At 36.5% G+C, this 22848-nt stretch overlaps 1 protein-coding gene across 2 annotated transcripts in view; it reads left to right on the top strand.

The window, feature by feature from the left end:
• The window catches only part of ZPLD1 (zona pellucida like domain containing 1), a 30077-nt gene that overhangs the window by 5720 nt on the left and 1509 nt on the right, over positions 1–22848 (top strand). Inside the window, exons 3-10 of one of the 2 annotated variants that reach the window (XM_010720487.3) lie at positions 5586–5699; positions 10661–10881; positions 13139–13320; positions 13969–14041; positions 16613–16710; positions 16987–17067; positions 17906–18077; positions 19441–19549. In XM_010720487.3, coding sequence (XP_010718789.1) covers positions 5594–5699; positions 10661–10881; positions 13139–13320; positions 13969–14041; positions 16613–16710; positions 16987–17067; positions 17906–18077; positions 19441–19549 — 1042 coding nt within the window. In that variant the 5' untranslated portion in view covers positions 5586–5593. Of the gene's footprint in view, positions 1–2828; positions 5700–10660; positions 10882–13138; positions 13321–13968; positions 14042–16612; positions 16711–16986; positions 17068–17905; positions 18078–19440; positions 19550–22848 lie in introns of those variants that run through there. The other variant, XM_031556343.1, reaches the window with a different exon arrangement.

Consider the following 22848-nt stretch of genomic DNA (forward strand, 5'->3'; position numbering starts at 1 on the left):
TTTTCTTTATTAAGAAAAAAAGGTCCCTCTCAAATTTGTTTCCAGTCTCACTTTCTTTGGACACCTTAGGCAACTGATTAATTCTGCAAATATCTTGGCATTTGAGATTTTGTCTATGATTTGTTCTTTATCAAGTACAGTTCTTGTTTGGTTTAGTTGGTGCTCTGAGCTTTGACCCAATATTAATTACAAAGCTCATATAGTATAGAGACAATCCAGGATTTCTGTTTTATATCTCAAGAATAGAGTCTAAACGTATGACTAGAAAATGTGCATAAATCATTTTTGGGGCCAAATAATTGACACTGAAAGCAACTATATGCCTAAGTACACCTGTACATTTCATGCATCGTCTTTCCTGCATAGTCCACCACTGCTGTTTGTATTCTGAATAGTCAGTAGAGAGATCAGCTTGCCTATTTAAAACAAAATTATTTTCCCATTCTGTTGAGAAAAGAAAAATCAGATGCATTTTTTTTACATTCTGATGAAGCGATTTCTAGTGTTCTTAGTTTTATTATTTCCTTGTATGTGTTGTCATTATTATGCTTGTATTCCTGTGCTCAGTACCTTTAAATGCTATAATTTTGGGAACATCCAATCTCTTTTGCAGGTTTATGACTGTCATCAGCTTTGTTTTGAATAGAAGATACTAATCAGTGTGTGTGTGTGTGTGTGTGTGTGTATATGTTACGTATATGTGTATCTCTGTACATGTATTTTCACCTTCGCAGCTTTTGCATGATGTCAGAAATAGCATGGTAATGGGATCTGAAGTCTGAAGCATTCATAAGAAAAGAAACTGTGTTTTTCAAAGTCTTGACACCAAAGATTGTTCGCAAGCAGACGGAAATATTAAAGATGAAACCTGTTCCTAAAAAGTTACTTGCATCTCAGGTGCCCATTTTTTTTCTGTTACTATTAGGAAGAAAACAAACAAAAACAAATAAAAAAACCCAAAACCCAGGAATTACACCATTTGGTACCCTTGTCTTCAAAACAGATACTGTAAAGATCCAAGTCCTGTTTTATCTGCATCAGAAGAGCCAAAGATGCAAAGAAGGTGATGACAGAGGTTGCATGGTCTGGATAATCTGTTACAATGGGATGTAGGAACTGAATGAGAAAGTTCAACTGAAGGGCTGGGTGCAGAGAGTTATTATTCTGGATTTGTTTATCACATTGCTTTTAAGTGCAAATGGTCTGGTGTATGTCTGGAAGGAAAGCAGTTCTGAAAGCTCCGATGGAGGTACAGCTAACACACAACTCCAGCACAGATGCAGAAGCAAGGTAAACAGTGACACAGACATGAACCTAAAGGAGCTATTTTGTCATGAAATTACTGTAAGAAGTAGCATTCACTGAACAATATCATGATTACTTCAAAACATTTTAAAGTAAAACCTACATTTTTCTATTCTATTACTTGCAGAGACCTAATGTATGTTGCTAGAGAGCCTTTAGTCTGTTAATAGATCTATATGAAAACACTTGTAAATGGAACACTTATTCTGCTAGTTTTATTATGCACAAGTCAAGATATATAAATATCACTGTATTATTTTGTAGCATTGCCACTCCACAAATGGAAAATGAAGAACAAGCATCAGATTATAAGCAGTTCTTATAAAATATAGGATGAATATTTGAAATGAAAATTAAGCTCAAAAGTCAAAATTAGCTCACAAGTGAATTTAAATAAAAACGAAGGACTGAGCCAGTAGTGAATGCTGCTCAAAATGGAAAATCATTGAAGATCATTTAAAAATGAGAGGATGAGAGAACAAGCAAATTGAGTGTCAGGTAATAAAAGAAGGAATTTAGGTTAGTCACTTCTGTTCCACAGTATTTCTAAGCTGAGTACAGAATGGCTTTCATTTAAATTGCAAACGTCTTTACTTTGAAATTTGGTGTGGGTTTTCTGACATGGCAACATTTGTGAAATCAGGGACAAGGGCTTTGTAGAATAATAACAATTAAGTTGAGGGATGCATGTTGCAACTGTTACCTCTTTGTACTCTTCAATGACATGCAGCACAGAACAGCAAAACCTGCAGATATGACTTGGTGCTGGATATACAAACAAATTCAGTTGCACAGAAATTCATACCCTGTCTACTTCAGCATTCTGAAAATTTGGTGGATTGGAACCCAAGTATATTGAGCTGTTTTTCCACTGAGTTGGTTGTTTTAGAAATCTAAATGATGTACAGTCTCTGAAATGATTAATTAACCATGTTTGATAGGTCTTCAAATCTCTGTCTCTTTGTCTGTACTCATCCTTTAGATCTGTTCTACTATGAATGCTTGAGATGGCTGCCGTGTGAACTTCTTTGGTATACGTGGAAGTCCTGTACACAGAGCTTTCCTCCATCTCCAAATTAATGGAAAGAACTGTTCACTTGATAAATAGAATATATGAAATCTTGTTTGGAAGATATCCTTTGGTATAGGAGCAGAAACTAAATTAAATTATTTGCGTGACTTTGAAAGTATTTTTTTCCCTTGATTTGGGCATTTCAGTGAGTCCAAACACTACACTGAGTGTCATAAACAAACAGTAAATCATGTAAACATCAAAAGATTTTCAAAGATGCTCAGCAGAGAAAATGGAGAATGAAGGTTGAAGAAAACAAAAGAGTACTTTATTTACATTGGTGAAACCTGGAGTGAAGGAAGACATTTCTTGTGCAGTTTATGTCTATGGAATCATGAAAATGTCTTTTAACAGACAAATATATTTGTTTCTGGACCACAAAGCACTTTTTTTTTTTTTGAAACCATGAAATGCTGTAATCTTCAAAAATGGCCAAAGGAACTCCATTCCATGTTAAAGAGCAAGGGGAGAAAAAAGCAAATGTATATCTTTACTATCTTTCTTATGAGCATGTTGATTTCTGGGTTATAAATCACCTACTCCTGAGGCTTGAATTTTACCTTCCTTTTGTTCTATGTGGATATTTCATCATATTTATGTGGATATTTCATTTTATAGGCATATACAGACAAGTGCCATTTTGATGACATAACTGGATGAAATATTAAGCAGTGTCTGTATGGTTGGTGGTTGGAACTTGATGATCGGGGTCCTTTCCAACCCAAGCCATTCAATGATTCTGTGGTACAAATCTTTTAGATTGGATGACTTGTACAATTGTTTGGCTAAGATTTTAGCATTTTTTAATGAGAAGTTGCTGGAAATATTTTAAAAGCAAGTTGGGAAGGAGTGGTTGCCTTGATCCTTACAATGGTAAATGAATAGATGAAGTTGGCCTCTCAGGGTATTTTCTAGCCCTGCAAATCTCTTGCAAGATATAATAAAATAATGCACATTCTTAACTTATTTAACTGAGAGCAGGAGTCATCCCAATTGTGCTGCAGATCTGCATGCTAATCCATATGCAGATCAGTCAGTAGTTGGAGAGCAAGAAGAACATTATTGGTTGTGTTAAAATCTGACTTGCTCTGAATGCGGCTAGAGAACTAATGCTATAAATACTTAATGTCTTAATTCAGTTTTGGTCTTTAGCAATCATCTCTCCTCCCTCTGAAGCACAGCAACAGAAATTAAGTTTAATAATTAACATTTTAGAATTTATCTGAAGGTCTGCTTTTCATCTAAAATAATAGTTACAGCTTTGCCAGTGTGATTTCTCATTAAATTCTTTTCAAACTTTTTTTTTTTGGTAGCAAAAAAATATTGTAGTAGTTAGGAAATTGAAGTCAGACTTAGATCTTTGTAAATTGCCCTTGATTTATCAGAAACTAGCTCAATTACAAGGCAACAGAAAGAGACATTTTATCCAAATCACAGTTGTACAAGCAGAAGTAAGGCTCCAATATACTGGAGAAAAGTCAGTTTTCCACAGTAAAAAATGTTCACAAAATAAAGGTTGAATTTTCTTGATGCCAAAAAAAACCAACCACCATCAAAACCCGAAACACCCTATTTCTCACGGAGAGTAACGGATAAGGTAAGGAGATCATGAAACTGTAAAGGTTTCATAGCAACCCAGTTAAGAATTTTATTTTCTTTGTTCTCACTTTTTTTTTTTTGTTGTCAGCATTAGCTGTAAGTGCTGTCAACTTCCATAGGAGTCTAATTGAAAAAAAGATGAAAGGATCAAAGAATTGTTTTATTTAGAATTTTTATCCACTTGAGACTAAAGGAAGGTTGCATTGTTGCTATAGGTGACACTTGGATCAGGAAGATGAGCAGAAGACACACAGCACAGCTGCTTTTGGAGAGGATGGCAAAAGTTGAATCTGACTTATTAAGAATAGAATAGCTTCAGTTGGCTGGGAACTACAAAGATAAAGTCCAAGTATCAATATGGGTGCCTAGCAGGAACTTGGTGCTGCCAATTCTGTTTTAATCCCAGGTACTTACAGGCAGAATTGAGTAGGAGTGAATGACTGGACTCATCTGGTGTCACTGGGATATTCCTTTATTTTCTTCATGTAGTGCGTGGCTCATGCTTTGTTCTAGTTGGCTTGTTTGCTGCCGAGGAGCATTTGGGAATGCTCTGTGAGGGTCCCCATCTCTCAACACAAGGCTTTAAACCCCACACTCCTGTACATTCATGACTGATCTTGATAAAAAAAGCAGGAGTTTGTCCCAAACGTTCTCCCCATGTGCTGTAGCTAGCTTCTTCCAAGGCTGCATGAAAGTGTGCTGTGTTTGTGAATATTGCTTCTCTTCTCAGAGAAATGTGATGATCAGCATCTTTTGCTGTCATGTTAGAGGTAGCAAACCACCTAAATCTCTCAGAATTGCCTAGTCCCTTTGTGGGAAAACAGAGTATTGCTTCAGATTAGCAGAGGTTTTTCTGTTCATAAAATAAATAAAAGAAAAAGTAAAGCAATTCACGGACAAATCCCTGGTATTCTGAGATATTTTTGATGAATATGTGAATCAGATATTTATTGATTGTTCTAAATATTGTAAGTATGACACCTTGGAGAATTCTTCCTAGGAAGAATAATTATTCAAGACATTAAAAATTTATGTGTTCTGACCTTCTAGACTGGTTGCCAGGTATGATTCAAGTAGATGTAATTTCTATGCCAACTCCTTACCTGAGCTCAATTCAATTGCATGCATGCTTCAAAGAACAGATTTTTGGCAATTAGATGTGGACTGATTTTATTCCAGGGCCTTGAGCCTGAGAACTGCTCAAAAAGACATTTATCTGTATAGTTTTCAAGGACGTGGCTGAAATAAAACGTTGTTCTGCTTAATTCATCTTTCTCAATGGACTTTTACACTGAAATTTCAAAAAAAAAAAAAGCTGCTAATGTTCAATTGCATAAGCACTCTCCTAGTCTATCAATAAATTTTAGGGGACTTTTTCCCCTTTTCTTTCTTTTATACCTTCCATGAGCATTTCTTTGCTGCAAGTTGTGATTAAAAGCTCAGAAACAGAAATGGGCCCAGCTGCCCGTGGCCTCTTTCTCATATGGTTGTGAGCTTTATCCACGATTCCTTTGCTGGAGGCCATCACCTCCCGAGTGGTAAGTGTCTGCAGTAAGCATCTTCAACGCAACGAGCAGATGTGTGTAATAACCACCTAATGTTTTGCTAGGTTTTGCAATGGAACAGGTATGGTTACTGCTCCTGCTGACGATTAAAGTGCTTTCGGTGACTGCTCAGTTCAACGGCTACAACTGTGATGCTAACCTCCATAGCAGGTTTCCTGGTAAGTGTTTAATAGACTTTTTTTTCTAAATGGCTTCTTTACTGTCTTGGTTCAAAGCAGCGCTTATTTTTAAATACAGAGCTTTAAATCTGTCTGGGACCTACGGGTAGGGCTTCACATTAAGTGAATATTAACTACCTCAATGACAATGAAACTCCTATAATGTTACACTTTACACTCTTCTTAATTGCACGCTGGGTCAAATCCAGCCTAGTATTAATGAATACAACTACCTTCACATCAGTGGGGTTTGACCTGCTTTTGCCAGAGCTCTGTCCCGTTCAAGAAATTCACCAGAAGTCATGTTGTTTGAAATGCTCTTTACAGGTTTAAGAGTCTGAAACTTCTAACTGGGTTTTCTTTCAAGTTTTATCCAAGTGAGGCAATTATGTCCTTTTAATGAAATACAGAAATAGATACGTATTTTTCAGCAAAAATGAAATTGATGGCAAAATTCAGTGCCTCACTTCACCATTAAGCTCTTGCCTGAAGGCAGGTGAAGCTGTGCGATGCGTCTACAGATGATCTATATTCATGCCTCGAGAAAATAGGGACTAAGTTTTTCTAGGGACATCAGATGTCCAAAACTGTTAATGCACTGAGAAACAGATATATATATCAGAATTTACTCAGCTAAAGAATGTTGTTAGTCTTTTACATGGTTTATTTTTCTTGCCTCCATTGGTTCTTGGTCAGAATAATAGTAATGAAGGGCTTATTCTGACTGATTCGCATCTTGTGTTCCTGTGGTAGTGATGGAATCAAACAGTAAAGTGATGAACTCTCAGAATTATGTTATAATACTCTTTGTTTGTTTGTTTGTTTTCTTCTTTTTTTTCTTCTAAATAAAAATAGTTCTGATTCTTCTTCAGGAAAGATCAGTTTTATTGAATCATCTGTTTTCACTGTTTCCTATTACTACCACACTTCTAGGTGCTTTGCTGATATAAAAGACCACCAATGTTTTTGAATCTTTTCTCCCTTGATTGATGTGAATATGAAAAATAGAGAAATACAGGACATGCAAAAAGGATAAAATATATTTTGTTCATTCCTGGCAAAAATCACCATTAAGCTGAGTTTTTCACAAACTATTTCCATATTTCTATTCTTAGAGTTTTACAGGCTTGACTAAAAAGTGTGGGTTAACTGTGCCCACCTATCTCAGATCTACCTTTCATCGTTGTTCCTTTTTTTTTTTTTTTTATTTTTTTCTCCATTTCAGACTTCTTAGGAGGGTTGCAGCCACTAGAGGGAAGCTTAGATTCTTCTTTCTGTGCTTCGTGAAAACTTCTCTGGTCGCCTTTTGTACTAACCCCATGCCATGGTTTTATATTTGCTGTGTGATACCCACAAAATGAATCCAGCTCTTACTGAGGGTATTTAGGGATTACTTACAGTTCTGTCTCATACTAATGGCTATATCAGATTCCATACCTGCTGAATACCAGAGACTCGGGCACATTTGTTTAGGTTACGAGCAAACATTATTATTATTTTAAGTAAATTCTAATCATGCCACACTGTCCATAGCACGTGAGAGCTGAGTCCTGCTTGTTCCTGTTTGTGATCTCAAGCAGTAGAAACTCAAAGGCTGAAATTTAATCAATGGTCTTAGTGCTGATTTTGAGAGCTAAGAAGGAAAAATAATTTTGCTTATGTTAGCATTCAGGTATAAGGGAAGAATGAGGGGTCAGAACGAAGAACGTGTCAAACAAGTGTCTTTTGAGGCTGAGATATTGCCCTGCAGAGCTAGGTTGTGGGTAGGATTTTCTTCCCCGTTCTTTATTTGTTCCTTGTAAGAGGCATTTGTTTTTGTCAGCTGAAATTCCAAATACAAGGTGACAGTGGACTTTCTAGCTGAGGTCTGTGGTGTGCAGATACCTCAGAAGCCATTGATTTTTTTTTTTTTGAAGTTGTTTGCTCTTTTATTTAATGCTGAGAGGAACAGAAGTTTAGGAAGCTTGTCTTCAGCAAAGATGAGAAATTAAGCCTTCCTAAGGACCCTCGGAGCTCATCCATTTTTCATTTGTTTGTGCTTTTATCGTTCACTGCTTAGATGACTTTTGCATAGGGATGGTGCTGCATAAACAGGGTGATAAATAATCAGACAGGACTTTTTTTTTTTCCTGCAGTTTGCCGGTTTGTTTTACAGCATAAGCGTGCAATAATCAGTATGGCTGTAGACAAAAACGTAGTTGGTTGATCAAAAATTCAGTGACTTTTTGTACTTAAAGGCAGATGTGTTCTTGAGTGTGGAACAAGGTCAAATCCTGCTGTCCTTCAGAAAGCTGCCTGAAGAAAGAAGCTTAAGTTCTGCATTGTAGTGGAGCATAGCTTTTAGAAGGCTTTTGGAGTATACAGCCATGTTAGTGCAGCTGTCTTCAGATGGAAATGCACAGTTCTGATTCAGGGCTCTTGCTGAAAGAACTTACTGAAACTTTGTAAAACTAGTTCATCTCCAGAATGTGCTGCTGCTATTTCACACACTCTTGCGCATTTTAATTCACCTCTGAAGCTGAGACTTAATCAAAGAAGAGGCTTCTGCAGAAAAGCTGGTTTGGGGCTATAAATATCCACGCTTCTTCTGGTGGAATGACTTCTGCCAGCAGTTTTCTGGCAAGTTCTTGTCTTCCACACATTTTCACTGTCAGCTCCATTGCAAGTCTTGGTGGTATGGATGGACACCAGGCAGAAGTGGGCACTGGAGCTATCAACATTTGGCCCATGCCGCCATAAGTCCATCCTTGACTCAAGATGGTCTCTGTTACTGTAGTTATCACTGTACCCCATGGGTTGTGCTGTTTTGCACGTGACATTCTTGTAAGTACTCTTGCCTATGGCAAGCTGATGTAGTTTGAGTCAGAGGCCAAGTGCTTTGCCTATACACAACAGCAATAGAGGCCATTGTATTGAAGGCCCCATCAAGTCTCAGCTGGGTGACCTTACCTCCAAGCCGTCACAACTATCTTTGTCAGAAAACTAGAATCTTTTACCACAGGAATGCAACTATTTTTGTCTCAACATACATATATAGGAGTAATATTTAACTTTCTAAATTCACAAAAAATTTGCTAGATGTTTAGCATCTAAAGGGGCATTAGATCTGTTTGTATTTAGTTTCAGAATTGCTTCTAAACAAACGCTGTGCTTTTTGAATTGCAGAATGGACAGATTTAATAACAATGTGTCCTTGAAAAGCAGTTAGCAAAAAGGTTCAGTTTAGGAAAGCAGCTTATCCTCCTTTATAGTGCAAAAGTGGCTATTGTACCGTATGGTCCTATTTCCATTAGTGTCAAATGAGAATTTTGCAAGTTATAAAGGTACCATAACAGGAAAAATAACACCCTGCTTTTAAAAAGGCTTGAAGTGAGTTATAAAATTAAGTGAGCTATTTTATATTATATCCTGCAATTTATTACAATCAGTGAATTGCTCTGAATAAGTGAAGAAGCATATCCTTTGCTATTTACGTTTTTTTGTATTGTCCCCTCCACCTTAGTATACCTATTAGCTGAATTACAACATTCCTCTAGCAGTGAATACCATAACATGCTTCTTGATCTTTGTACATTATGTTAGTGAAAATACGTACATGTACAAACCAGGAGAATATCACACCACATCACTTCTACTTATGTTTTGCCTCCAGTACCTTTCTGCCCAAATTTACACCCAGCCAGTAGCGTTTATCACCGCATTAGTTCAGGTCAGAGTTTAGCCTGTTATTTTCTGCACTTGATTGTTTTGGCTTTAAAGCCACCATTACAGCTGTCTAAATTAAACTGTTTGTGCTCCTGTACCATGGGGGAAGAGCTAGTTCATTATAATGGAGATTTCATTTCCTCTCTGTTTTGTCAGCTCAGTGAAACAATTCATTTCAGCAGGCTTAATGGCATAGTATTGACTGAAGTTGTTCTGCAATTTTTAATAGCCCTTAATGTTTAAGCAGGTGTAATAAATGTGTAGTTCTATAAACGAGTAATGACTGTGTTTAACATGATGCAGTACACCTTTTGCAGAGCACGTAAGGAAAAAAAAAAGAAACCCCAAAAAATGCCCTCCATTGTCTAAAGGCAAGAAGAGCTTGTAGAAAAGTTATGTAACAGCTTTGGGTTTCTCCACCCAAAGAAACCGTCCCTCATCCCTATAATCTCACCCGATGCTTTGCTATTCAAATGCCTAAAAATCCTCAGTATATTCAAATTAAATAAATACTCATTCATCCAAGAAGGACTTTCATAGAATCGCTAAAGTTGGAAAGACTACTAATATCATCTAGTCCAACCATCAACTCATCAGTACTTTGCTGCTGTTCAAAAACTGATTAGTTATAACTGGTGCCATGTTCTAAGCAATCTACCTTCTTTCATATTGTAATAATGTACCGAATGAAAGATTGCAAGACTCTCTGTGGTTTTATTCATTGTCTGCTGCACAGCCTGAGACTGTGGTCTGCTACAAAGTAGACTCCAGACGGCCTCAGATGTACCCCACTTCCATGCCAGCTGCCATCTGGAATGGATTGAGGGGCAAAGCTTCCCTCCCAAGTTTTCTTAAAAGTGCTGGGAATTTACTGTTTCAGAAGAGGGCTGTTTAATCAAACTCCAGATATTTAACCACTTTTCCAATCCTTTGCAGTGCTTCAACTTACGAATGTGCTACTAAATGACTTGCTGGTGAAGATTGGAATAGTGGTTCTGCTGCATGGTGGACACTACATTTACTGCATTAATCTCTTTTTTTTTTTTCTTTAGTGAAGCTGTAGATTCAGATATACTTGTTTTTCAGAACAATGCTCTTCTGCTCTTTATATTCCATTATTTTGCTGTGACAGAGGTCTAAAGATTGATTTAATAGGAATTTATAACAGCAGACAAATTGGTGCAATAATTATATGCTGTTTAGTTTAAATACAATTTTTTTTTTATAATATCTTTTACTATTTTTTTTCCTTGCAGCTGAACGAGATATCAATGTTTTCTGTGGAGTACAGACGATTACTATGAAGATAAATTTTTGCACAGTTCTTTTCTCTGGTTATTCTGAAACAGATCTGGCACTGAATGGGAAGCATGGGGATGCTCACTGCAGGGGGTTTATCAATAACAACACCTTTCCAGCAGTGGTCATTTTTATCATCAATCTGAGTACTTTGGAATCCTGTGGAAACACTTTAGTGGTAAGATGAAATCAAAGTGAAATTGTAGCATGGCTGTTTATGCATAGGGTCAAGTGAATTGCCTGACAGCATTACATCTTTTATGGATAATGTTTGCATTGTCTTTCCCAGTGAGCAATATAATGCATACATCAAAGGAAACCAGAGAAAGCTGGAAATGTATCTTGATTTCTAACCAGAAAGTGTGATGGGACACATTTGCCCTCTGATTAGATGGTACATTTCACATAGTAATTTTTTTTCACTGAAAAAGATGTTTTCACAAGGCATTCTTAAAACCTTTGAACATATTTTGTTTTCCTGAAACTTTTCAAATAACTTCTTGTGGAATAAAAGGAAAATATTTTTAAGAGGATGAGAGTTATAGTCTGGGTGCTTCTGAGATCTGGTGTGAAAGGGCTTGTTGATTGATCCTGTATATACTGTGATAAGGTAGGGCCTTCAGGCTGAATGTTGCAGGGGAAATAATCTGGCTAGAGGACTCAGCCCTATGAGGCAGGAAGCTCACAGCAGGCACCTCTACAAGTAGTGCTCTCATGGCATTCACCTCCTTGTAGGATCTCATCTCTGTGGAACTATCTGGCAACAAACTAAGGTTTTCAAGCACACTTGGAATATTACACTGGAACAAACAAAAATTCAACAAACACCCACAAAATGAATGGCAATTACCTATGTGCTCAAATTTTATATGTGTATATATATAAAGTATACATATATACATATTTATATATTTTATATATGTATGTATATATATATAAATCAAGATGTGGGCCTGAAGATCAGATTTGTATGTTCAGCTCAGGTCTTTTACTTGGTGCAATGTCAATCTGTGCTATGATGTTTTGTCTGACTATGACTTCAGAGCCTACATTTTGTTACTGTTTTGTGCATGAACAATGCATATCCTTATGCAACTAATGATGAAATGTAACCTTTAGCTAGTTTTTCAAACCAGAAATCTTATCCAGGAGCTGACTTCGAACCCTGTTTCCTACCGATATGAATTTCACTCCCTTGAAAAGGAGTTATCTACCAGTGAATGACTGACCAAAAAAAAAAAGTCTTAGACCTTCTAAACCAAGGAAGAGTGAGCTTGCACAAGTTGTGTATGTTGCCCTGTACAAGTCTTCACTGTTTGTATCAAACTCCTATGAGTAAATAACAGAAATGTGTAAAACTGTATTATTTTTAAGGCTTATATTCTACCTAGAATTCATACAATCAAAGTTAGCTGTCAGTTTTCATAACAGCCCTGCTGTTTTCAGTTGCTAATAATTTTGTCAAACTGTGCTGAATTGTTCAAAATGCTCTCTGACCTATTTGCCTCAGGCTGAGTTTTCTTTAAAAATTTCAACAAAACTGAGTTCACCAAGCTCAAGATTCGCTGTTCCCAGTCTCTGAGTACTTTCTATCACCTGTGTTAGAAGTTAACAGGAAGGAACCTTTTGCTCTTCGTGTGGAGTCAGTCACACTGTCAACTCCGAGAACATGCTCTTTGATTATAACTTTAAGAACACGCTGTCTGATCAATCCAAACAACTGCAGATTGGAAATTCCAGTGGGGCTCCCACAAAGCTGCACAAGATAAAAATTTAACCAAAAAATTCTCCTCAGCCTGTCTGTGCATGCTGTGCCACAAAGAGGATGAAGGAGCTAGAAGTTTTAGGGTCCCCACAATGGAGTAGAAAATCGCATGCAACTTTTTGGCTCTTTTTCACAGTGAAGGGCTTCAAACTTGCTTTTCATATAAGCAAAGGGAATACAAACCTTTTTGATTTTTGGGAGGATGTGTTGGGAAGAAAGCCAAATAGCAGTAACAGGTTATGCTATCTGGGTGCTCCAGGTTGTGTTTCTTAAGCAAGGGACAGACTAGGAAATCTGATATTTAGCATTTTCCTGCCATTGACTGAACAATTAGTCACCTGCCATTGGCATTGTCATAGAAAAGTTCCTTCAGCATTGTCCAAAACACACAAATTCATTGGGAATGCTCAGAGAAAGTGCTTACCAGGATTCATCGGTTTTACTCAAATGTCACTCAAATCTGTGTTTTAAGAACAGTGATATCCCCTATGAACTGTATTTGCTTGATCCTGGGGAGGTTAGAGACAGAACATAAGCAACACGGTGTTGATAAAGCAAACTCATTTTCAACAGATCTTCCTGAAGATATTTCTGGGTAAATGATGGGTCATATACCTCTTATTTCATGTTCAACTTCCTGGTAAAACTTGTTTTTTATCTCCCTCAATAGGTGTCCTCAGCTCGAGGTGTCAATGCTTATGGGAATATCTCAGTGGTACAGATAGGTAATGTTTCGGGCTATATAGATACACCAGACCCACCAACTATTATCAGCTATTTACCTGGGCTTCTGTACAAATTTAGCTGTAGCTATCCTCTGGAGTACCTGGTTAACAATACCCAGCTTGCTTCGTAAGTGTCCTTTTCATTCCTATGTGTTTCATTCCCATGTTTGTATAAGCCCATATTTATTTATATCTGTGCATACCTAAATATTTGCATGCCATAGCAATACTGTCAACATGGTGATACTTAGCTTTTTATAATAGTAAAGAGAATGAAAAAAAAAATACACTGAAAGAAGAGGTGATGCAAAGGTAAAAAGGGAAATTCATTACTATCACTGTATGAGATACCATAGTGTTTATGAAAAGCTACTGTGGACTTTGTTGTAAAGCTTGCCTTAAAGTTATTGTATTCTGATGACAAAATGACAGCGGTAAACATGAAAATTCTTTTTTAAATTGTTTGGAAGAAAATATTTCCATTAGTAGATCCTGTACATCATGAAAAGCAGGTTCCTTTTTGTCACTTTACTTCTCTGCTAATTATTTTTCTGATTCATGTTTTTGACAGTATCCATTATTTTCCATATAGTTAAGGTTCTGTCAGTGTTTCCACTGTAAGCTTGTATTTCTGAGGTTTATAACCCAAAGAGATAAAATTAACTTCTTTGCGATACAGCTCATTGAATTTTTTAACAATAAAGAACACTGAAGTGTGTAAAGACAAAAATAAAATGCATTTTTGATCTTCATGATTCTTTTGGTTCTGTTGTAGGTCATCAGCTGCTATTTCTGTAAGGGAGAACAATGGTACATTTATCAGCACTTTGAATTTGTTGCTTTACAATGTGAGTATGAAACACTGTAACACGACCTGGATGAAATCCATCCCTGCATTCTGTAGGTGCAAGCTGGATTTGTAGAGAAAATTGTAAAGTCCTCTTTGTTAAGTGCTGTTCTCCTCCCATTTCTCCGATGAAGGACCAGGCCTTCAGTCTGGACAGCTTTCATCTAGGTTCTCTGGTCCTTTTTGTTTGCATGTACCTCTTGCCTTGTGTTTAGGTAGCTGGTCTTTGAGGACACACAGCCTTTTTGTTCTTTGTTTATGCAATTCATCAATTTACAGCTCTGGCTTTAAGGTTCTAATGCCATGCAAATAATCAGTTGTAGTAGTTATAGTCATACTTCAGAGTGCATAGTCGTGTTTTCATTCATTATGTTTATGGGCATATTTCTATATATCTGTGTGTATATGTGCATAGGTACATTGCACTGATACAAAGAATAGTCTGTAGTATTCTATAAAAACATTATAGACGTGTTCCCTTAGCAATAAATGGCAGCTCTTTTGCTGGAGTATTTTTATGTTCAAGGCTCATAAAAGTGTTTTGATCATCTTTAATTGTCATGAGGGATGTGGGATTTGTTACAAACCTGAAGCCCACAGTACTTGTTACCTCATTTTGTGAACTTACATGATTTTAAGGGTTAATAATTCTAATAAGTTTTAGCTAACCTCTCTGTCATACCCTTTTAGATAATTTAACTTGGATATGCATTATTGTATAAGCTTTTCCTGTGTAAATATGGATGGTGACAGTAAAATGTGAAAAACGTGTGGACCTCTACTTAACAACAACATTAATCCCTGAAATGATTTTTTCCCGTTGATTAAAATTTTTATTCATACATTTTAAATACCTGATTTAAATATCAATTTCTCAATCTATCAGGCAACATTTTTGTAAATTATGATTCCGATTTTTTGCATTATTATTCATGTCATCATGACATTGAGTTATAATTCATGCAACTGATTTAAAAGTCAATGCTTTAAACTTTGAACATAATGAGCTATAAATATTGTAACAGGACATTTTCCAAAGGCATTCTTTAAAAAATCATGTTTGTTTGGCAGAGCTCTGAATAGCAGTTCTTAATCTGTTAAAATGAAGATTATACTTCTCTGATTTTTCAATAATCCTGACCAAAAAGATGAGGAAGAGGGAGTGTTGCCAAGCTTCTCTGTAAGAACAGGATCTGACCACCACTTGTTGGTGCCTTTCAGGACCTAATTCTGAATTATGAATGCTATTAATGCTTGTACTGAAAGTGCATTTATTTCTCAGTTAATTCTCAGAAAAATGGGTTTTATCTTCTCTACCCCAGTAGGTTTACAAGTTGATTGTGAATCATAGAATCATAGGATGGCTTGGGTTGGAAGGGACCTCAAAGATCATCAAGCTCCAACCCCCTGCCACAGGCAGGGCCACGAACCTCCATATCTAATACTAGACCAGACTGCCCAGTGAACCTCCAAAACTTACAGAATGAGGGACTTACTGTAGAATGTTTTTCATTATTTTGGAAAATTTGGTGGCGTTTGATCTTAGAAATATGTATAATTGACTTTATAGGTGGCAAACTAACTGTTTAACATCCTAAAGGATCATGTGTTCATGCATGGCTCCCAAGGCCTCCAGTAATAAAGAGGGTGGATATTGAGCAAGCTGTGATTTTTGGCACTATTTCCTTAGAAAAATTACTCGATTTATATACTTAATTTTTCTTGTTACTGTCGACTGCTGCTCTTGCCTGCCACACTGGTTCTATTGTAGCACTTCCAAAATTCTACTTGAGTGCTTTGACCTCTCACAAGAGGTATTAACATGCTGAGTTTCTATTCTTTATGGATTAGCAACCTTATTTGACATAGGTGACATTAACAGTAAGTGCATTTTGATATGTTAAATTAACATCTGTCATTCTAAATTTGTTTCATGGCATCTGTGGGTCATTGCTAAAGAGAAGTTAATGATTCAGCCTGTGAACAAGAAACTAGCAAAGCAGCTATGTCTATGTACAGTCATTGTTATATATGGTGAATTTTTAGCTGTTTTGTTTCTTGAAACAGAATTCTTGAAATATTAGAATTTAAAAGAAAACTTTTGCTACTTAAAACCTGAGAACCTTTCCTGAGAAAGGGTGCTCTCTGACAATATAATTATACTAATTATACTCTTCCTTTAGAAAACCACAGCAGCCACTTGACTGCATGTGAGCACTGGGAGACATACTGAGGTGTTCGTTTGCAGTAACCTTGTTCATAAATAGTACCTTTTCTTCAGTCACTAATCCAGCCACTTCATTTAATGATATTCCCCAATAGCTGCATGGAATAAGACATATGAAGTGTTGGTCTTTACTGACAAACTGCCTAGACAAACTGCAAATGCCTACTATGCAGTGCTGGCACTGCTTTCTACTTCCTCCCAGAAATGGGACATAAAGAGACAGTCTATTACTGTCTTATGTGCTCTAACACAAGTTGGAAAAATTAGATGAGAGTTTATTTTGTGAATGCAGATGATTTGTCACAGTGGGATTTCTGGTATATTGAGTCAATGTTTATTTTTCAGGACTCAACCTACAGCCAGCAGCTCCTCATCCCAAGTGCAGGTTTACCTTTGAAAACTAAAATATATGCAGCTGTGAGAGCAACCAACCTTGATGGCAGGTACCATAAAGGATGTTATTTATTTCTTGTTCTGTTGCCTATTCAGCTCTTGGGTTTTTAAGTTATTCCGATTTAGAAGCAATTGTCTGTAAGCTTTTGTGCATTAAAAGGGTGGCTAGTGTTTGACAATCATTACTTTAAACTGAAGGATATAAAATCCTCGATATTGAATGAGTGTCTTGCAGTTGTCCTCATAATGAAAGTTTTCCCTCACTGTCTATTCCTGCTCTTATACTGCCAGTTCCCATCATCATCTATCACTTTGCCTCTGTACAGGTGGAATGTTTTGATGGACTACTGTTACACTACACCATCTGGTAATCCAAGTGATGATCTTCGATATGATCTTTTCTTCAGGTAAGCCCTGTGCAACTCAGTAATTGTAGGTCCTTCTTTTAAAAAACACGGTTATAAATTTCTCAGACAGTGGTTTCTAGTCTACTTGAAAACTCTAAGAAATATTAGTAGAGAGGCCAAGGGCTGGACTTATAGATAACATGTCAAGACTCAGCTTTTTTTGAACATAAACATAGAATCAATTTCAGAGTAATGAGAATCATGGTGGAGAAGTGTACATCTAAAATGTGTCTACTAGAGACAACAGACACACACAAACTAAGTATCCAAGCTGGCCTTTGTTTTACCAAAGATATTCTTGCAGTGAATGACAATAGTATAAAATATTGTAGATTGGTATTTAGGAAAAGAGTCAAGGAAATGATTAAAGTTAAATAGATGTTCCTGCTACTCTCAATAATAATATTTACTTGAATTGGAACTTTGAAAAACGTAAATAGTATCTTGGCAGTATCTCAGATTAAATCTCAGCAATGAAGGCTGCTAGAAAGATATTGTCTTCATGTGGAATTACCTGTCTATACCTGTTAACATAACTAGTAACTTATTGCTTCTGCCTTTAGGTTTTTATTATGTCACTGGAATTAAATGGTACCTTGGTTTACAACTGTGATGTTGCAAAACAAAACAAAGCACAATGTTTCTGTAGCAATGAGCGCAGGACTTCGCAGCCTGTTGAGTGACTGTGGCTGCACATGTTGGACATCATGGCACTATGTTCTTTACAGTGACCAAAGCACTGACTTGACTGCCTAATTGTTTTATTCTCACCTAATAGCTTTAAAAAGTCAGCCATCTATCTAATCATCCTAGTTTTAATCTTCTCTACAAAAACTAGCTGTGACAAGGACCCTCAGACAACTATCATTGAAAATGGCAAGAGTCAAATGGGACGGTTTTCATTCGAGGTATTCCGCTTTGTGAAGCACAAGAACCAGAAGATGTCTACGGTCTTCCTCCACTGCGTGACAAAGCTGTGCAGAGCAGATGACTGTCCCTTTCTTGTGCCAGTAAGTTTCAATTGATGGAAATTGATGCCAATTCTCTGAATGTAAGACAGTCGCACTGGAATTAGTCTGCATCCAAAAGTAACAGATGCTTGGAATGCACAGAATGAAGGTGACTTGTATAGTCAAAATAAGATGGGCTTTGTGCATTTGAAGGAGTGTAAAACAACTTATGGTGAATGTGGTAATGAATGTGGTCATCCATAATAGATGTGCAGATTGCAAAGGTTGTTGAACATACAATCAGTCAGCTTTTTGTCTTTTGATCCTTAGCTGCTTATTAAAAGTCATGACTGAGACATTTTGAGAGATAATAGTCTAATATAGCATCTAAGAAACAGAGTATCTGTAATCATTGCAGATTAATATAAATATTTTATAATATAATTAATATAAAACTTATAGTAATGGTAAGCGCACTTACTCTGATGAGGGATATTTGAAAGTATTCCTGATAGTGGGGAAAAAATAATGCCTCCCCTTTTATTTATTATCATCTTCCTTATAGTTACAAAACTGCTGTTGTGTTGACATTCAAACATTCAATTCAATTCAAACATTATTTCCTTCTGGGGGCATTGCGAACAACAAATATATTTTGGAAACTAAAGCACTTCAGTATGTATATTGAACACAAAATATTCTGTGCTGATAACTTCAAAATGCAGTATCATTACCTGATGACTTTCCATTCAAAATTTTAAAATGCTCCCAATTCTGACACTTCGTGCATTATTTTATTACTTAAATTATTTAAATGCAATTCTTTGTTTCTCTGGAGCTGCATGTTCTATGGGTTTTGAAGTTCTTTCACATGCAGTTGAAATACAAGAAATAATCTTGTTTGAAGCATTCTTGGGTAACCAAGATTAAGATAGATAAGACAGATGCTAATTAAAAGTGGATTCCAGATGGTAGAATGCTGGGAACGGTTTTAATGTGTCATTGCTATTTAGGAGTCCATGGAAAAATATGAAGTTTAACTTAGGAACTCTGCTAGAACAGGAACTGTAGCATGTTGTCTATCCCTAGTCAAGCAAAACACATTTATTGCAAAAACTGACTGTAAACAAAGCACTGGGAAATTAACTACTGAAAATTTAATAAACTGTAAGATGAATCTTGTACACAACAGCAATGTAGTTCTGTAAATGAAGTAAGGCAAACTACAACGGGAAGCTAGACATTTACAAGATACTCTTCTACAGAATATTGCAGTTGTTTTTATTGCAAAGTAATTTAATGCATACTAAGAAATAAAAGTTGTAGTATTGCTTGTAAAAGAGCTTCCATTAAAACAGAAAGCACAGAAGGGCAATAATTCCATTCCAGTCTGAAACAGTGATTGTTTTGATTAACCACTCAGATTTGCAGTCACAGAGAAAGAAGAGATGCTGGTAGCAGAACAACTTGGAGGCCTCAGAGCACCTCTGGCAACGCTGTGATCACTGCTGGCCCCATCATTACAAGGAGTGGTAGGAATGAGCAAACTTTTTCTATGCACGGCTGAAATTTCAAAAACCTGGGGATATGTTTTAACAGTTTAACAGAAATTTGCAATGACTTAGAAAAAGGATGGATTCTCCATGAGTTTGGGTAATTTTTTCTCAACTACTGGAATCTTTGGTAGAAAATATGAGCTAGTATTTCTGCTTAGCACTCGCACTTTCTCTTTACCCATGAAAATCACTGTGGCATACTGTTATGCATGTAACTTCATTATAAAAACCCAAACTCAGTGACTTTTTTTTTTTTTGAAGATTTCACTGAAGTTAATGGAATTTAAGGTACTGCGTTCAGCATCACAAGTTAATTTGGACAGCTAATGAATATTCACTGTCCATTTTCTATTCACCATTTCTTCCACCTTCACCTGCAGGTTACTACTTATGTTAATACATGCTATTAGCCTTCATCTTTCAGATCCTGAGTGGAACTCTAAGGAGGTCCATTTTCATTGTCAATATGTGGAGTTTTTTTGGTTGATTTTTGTTGGTTTTGTTTTAAACTAACCTGCAGTCTCTGAAAAGTACTTCTGTGACTGCTGTAGACAACATAATAAAAATAAAACATTTTAAAACTGTTGAAGAAATTTGGTTTGCAGATTTCAGCAGCCTTAGATTTTTGAATGTGAGAATAGGACTGAGTCTTGCCTAGGAAAGATAATTGAAACACTTGAGCATAAAATCCTTCTTTACATGCCCACACGTACAAGGAGAGCGACTGACCCTCCGTAATTTGGAACCATCTACAAAGAGATTACTTTTTAGAATCAAATACCCTTTTACTTTTTAGAATCAAATAGTTATAAGCAACATTTCTGCAAGGAAAAAACAGTATTTTCTTCTGTATTATAAATGGTCCCAATTGAGTATCCTTACTGTCATCTGATTAGTCAATAAAAAGAGGAAAAAAAAACTAACTTCAGAGTTGCGTGAATGAATGCTTATTGAAAATAAATGACAGATTTGCTTAAACACATGCTAGAGAAACACTGCCTTAGGCAAGGAATGAGAACTATATAAAGCTTGGCATGTGAGCAGTCCCTATTAAAGAAAAAAGTTTGATTCAAATGCTGTGAATGCATTTTTTTTTAATAATAATAATAATAATAATAAAAGATATTCATCTATTAGATTTAAATAATGCATTACTTCAAGCAAATCAAGATCTTACCATGGGTATTTAATGATCCCAAAGCTATGATAAACTGATATATATAATTTGTTGACTGTTCTTGATTTTATTTTATTTTTTTTAATGAAAACACTAATAAGACTGAGAGAGCTGGGGTTGTTCAGCCTGGAGAAGAGAAGGCTCCAGGGAGACCTGATAGCAGCCTTTTAGTATCTATAGGGGGGATATAAAGAAGAAAGAGACAGTCTTTAGCAAGGTCTGCTGTGACAGGACAAGGGGAAATGGTTTCAAATTAAAAGAGGGGAGACTTAAGCTAGCATAAGGAAATTCTTTACAATAAGGAAGTTGAGGCTCTGGAACAGATTGCCCAGAGATGTGGTGGGTGCCCCATTCTTGTAGACATTGAATGTCAAGTTGGATGGGGCTCTGAGCAATCTGATCTAGCTGTAGGTGTCCCTGCTCATCGCAGGGGTAGAGGACTAGGTGACATTTAAGGGTCTCTTCCAACTTAAAAATGATTCTGTGATAAGGGAAGTAGTATTTTTTAAGTGCCTTTTAATTGAGATATGTGACCAAGGCTTTATTAGATTAGACAGATTTCTTCATACAGCATGCTTTTGGACCATCCTACTCCCATTGACAAAGGCATGTTTTGCTGGGATGTACTTTGAAAAGCAGTGATTTAGTTCTGAAATGTGCCACCAATTTCCCGAATGTTATTGGTCAAGTCAATCTGGCTTAAACTTCAATTTTCCTTCTGGAGCAAAAAGAGGGAATTGCTGTTTTCTACCACTGTCTTTTCCTGTTGTGAAAGTAAGTGATAAGTGCACTGGTGATGTGAGGTTTGTGAATACTGTGGTCAAAGAAAAAACGGGGGACGTCATGGGAAAACTTCAAGCTGAACAGAACTGACTGCTTTGTGGATGAGGAATCCCATAGGTGGCAGTGCTGTCTTCGACACAATGCTACGCAAAGGTGCTTAATACTATTTTCAAGAACAGATCTGCTCCGGTTTTAGTAGAGAGGCCATAAAACCCGCTGCACCTGGCTGAGCATAATACATATGCTGCAGTCATATGGCTGCAGATGTGCAACCCCCTGCTTTTCACATCTGAGTTGGTGCTGCATCTATGCCAGGACTGGTCCTGTGCATGTCAGTGTCTCGCCAGAAGACCTCACGTAGTTAGCCAGGCCTTCCCATTACTCTTATCATCAGTTGTTCTGGTAACAGCACTATTTATGTAATTACTTTAGTAGGAACTGAATATCGCTGCTTCTCCTGTGTATTTCTGAACTCTTATTTCTAACACTGCATTCTTTTCAGAGAAACTTCATTCATGTTTGTTAAACTAAAATAAGTCACTGCAAGAGAAATACACAACAGAAAATGTTTTGGTCTCTGTATTCAGAGTCAAAGTAAGCACCTATCTGTGAAGGTGAGATTGTACAGCTTTTGATGGTTGTCTCACTTAACCATAGAAGACAGCTGCTCAAAATAGATGTATACATAAGCTGTGATTACAAGGTGCATGAAAAAGCAAAAACAATGACAAAAAGTGCAGCTTTGAGATGGACAATGGTAAGTTTGGGGAAAAAAAAAAAAAAAAGTAGATAGAATATAAATGTTTCCCTGAGTACAGTATGTAGGAGCCAAGAGCAAAGGGTGCATTGAGAAATGGTGTTTTTGTTATCGCTTAAGGTCGTTGCTTTAGTTTTCCTTGGAAAAACTCAGGTTAAAACATTTTTCCTGTACAGATCATCTTGTAGTATGTTTGTAATAGAAGAACTTGTACATAATATCATGGCTGTCATTGTATTTTTATTAAAAGGAACAGAATAGAACTGGGACTCTTTTCAGCTAAATAGCTCCTTCTCTTAGGTGTTCTTTCTTGTTCGTATGCTTTCTTTTTTCCCCCCTCAGAATACTAAGTAACTTTGTGTTGTTGCATTTGCCTGAAAAATGAAGAAACTTCATGTAATTAATGTTGTCATACTGATATTACCAGAGATACTAAAAACAGCTAGTCAATGTTGCAAATATAGTTGATGTGTTTTGAAAATAAAGCCGTCTGCTAGCCTTTGTATGCAAAGAGGGGAGAGGGGCAGGTACCAGGTGTTTGTAAAATATAATGCATCT

The sequence above is a fragment of the Meleagris gallopavo genome, chromosome 1, assembly GCF_000146605.3.
Source record: "Meleagris gallopavo isolate NT-WF06-2002-E0010 breed Aviagen turkey brand Nicholas breeding stock chromosome 1, Turkey_5.1, whole genome shotgun sequence".
NCBI lineage: Eukaryota > Metazoa > Chordata > Aves > Galliformes > Phasianidae > Meleagris > Meleagris gallopavo.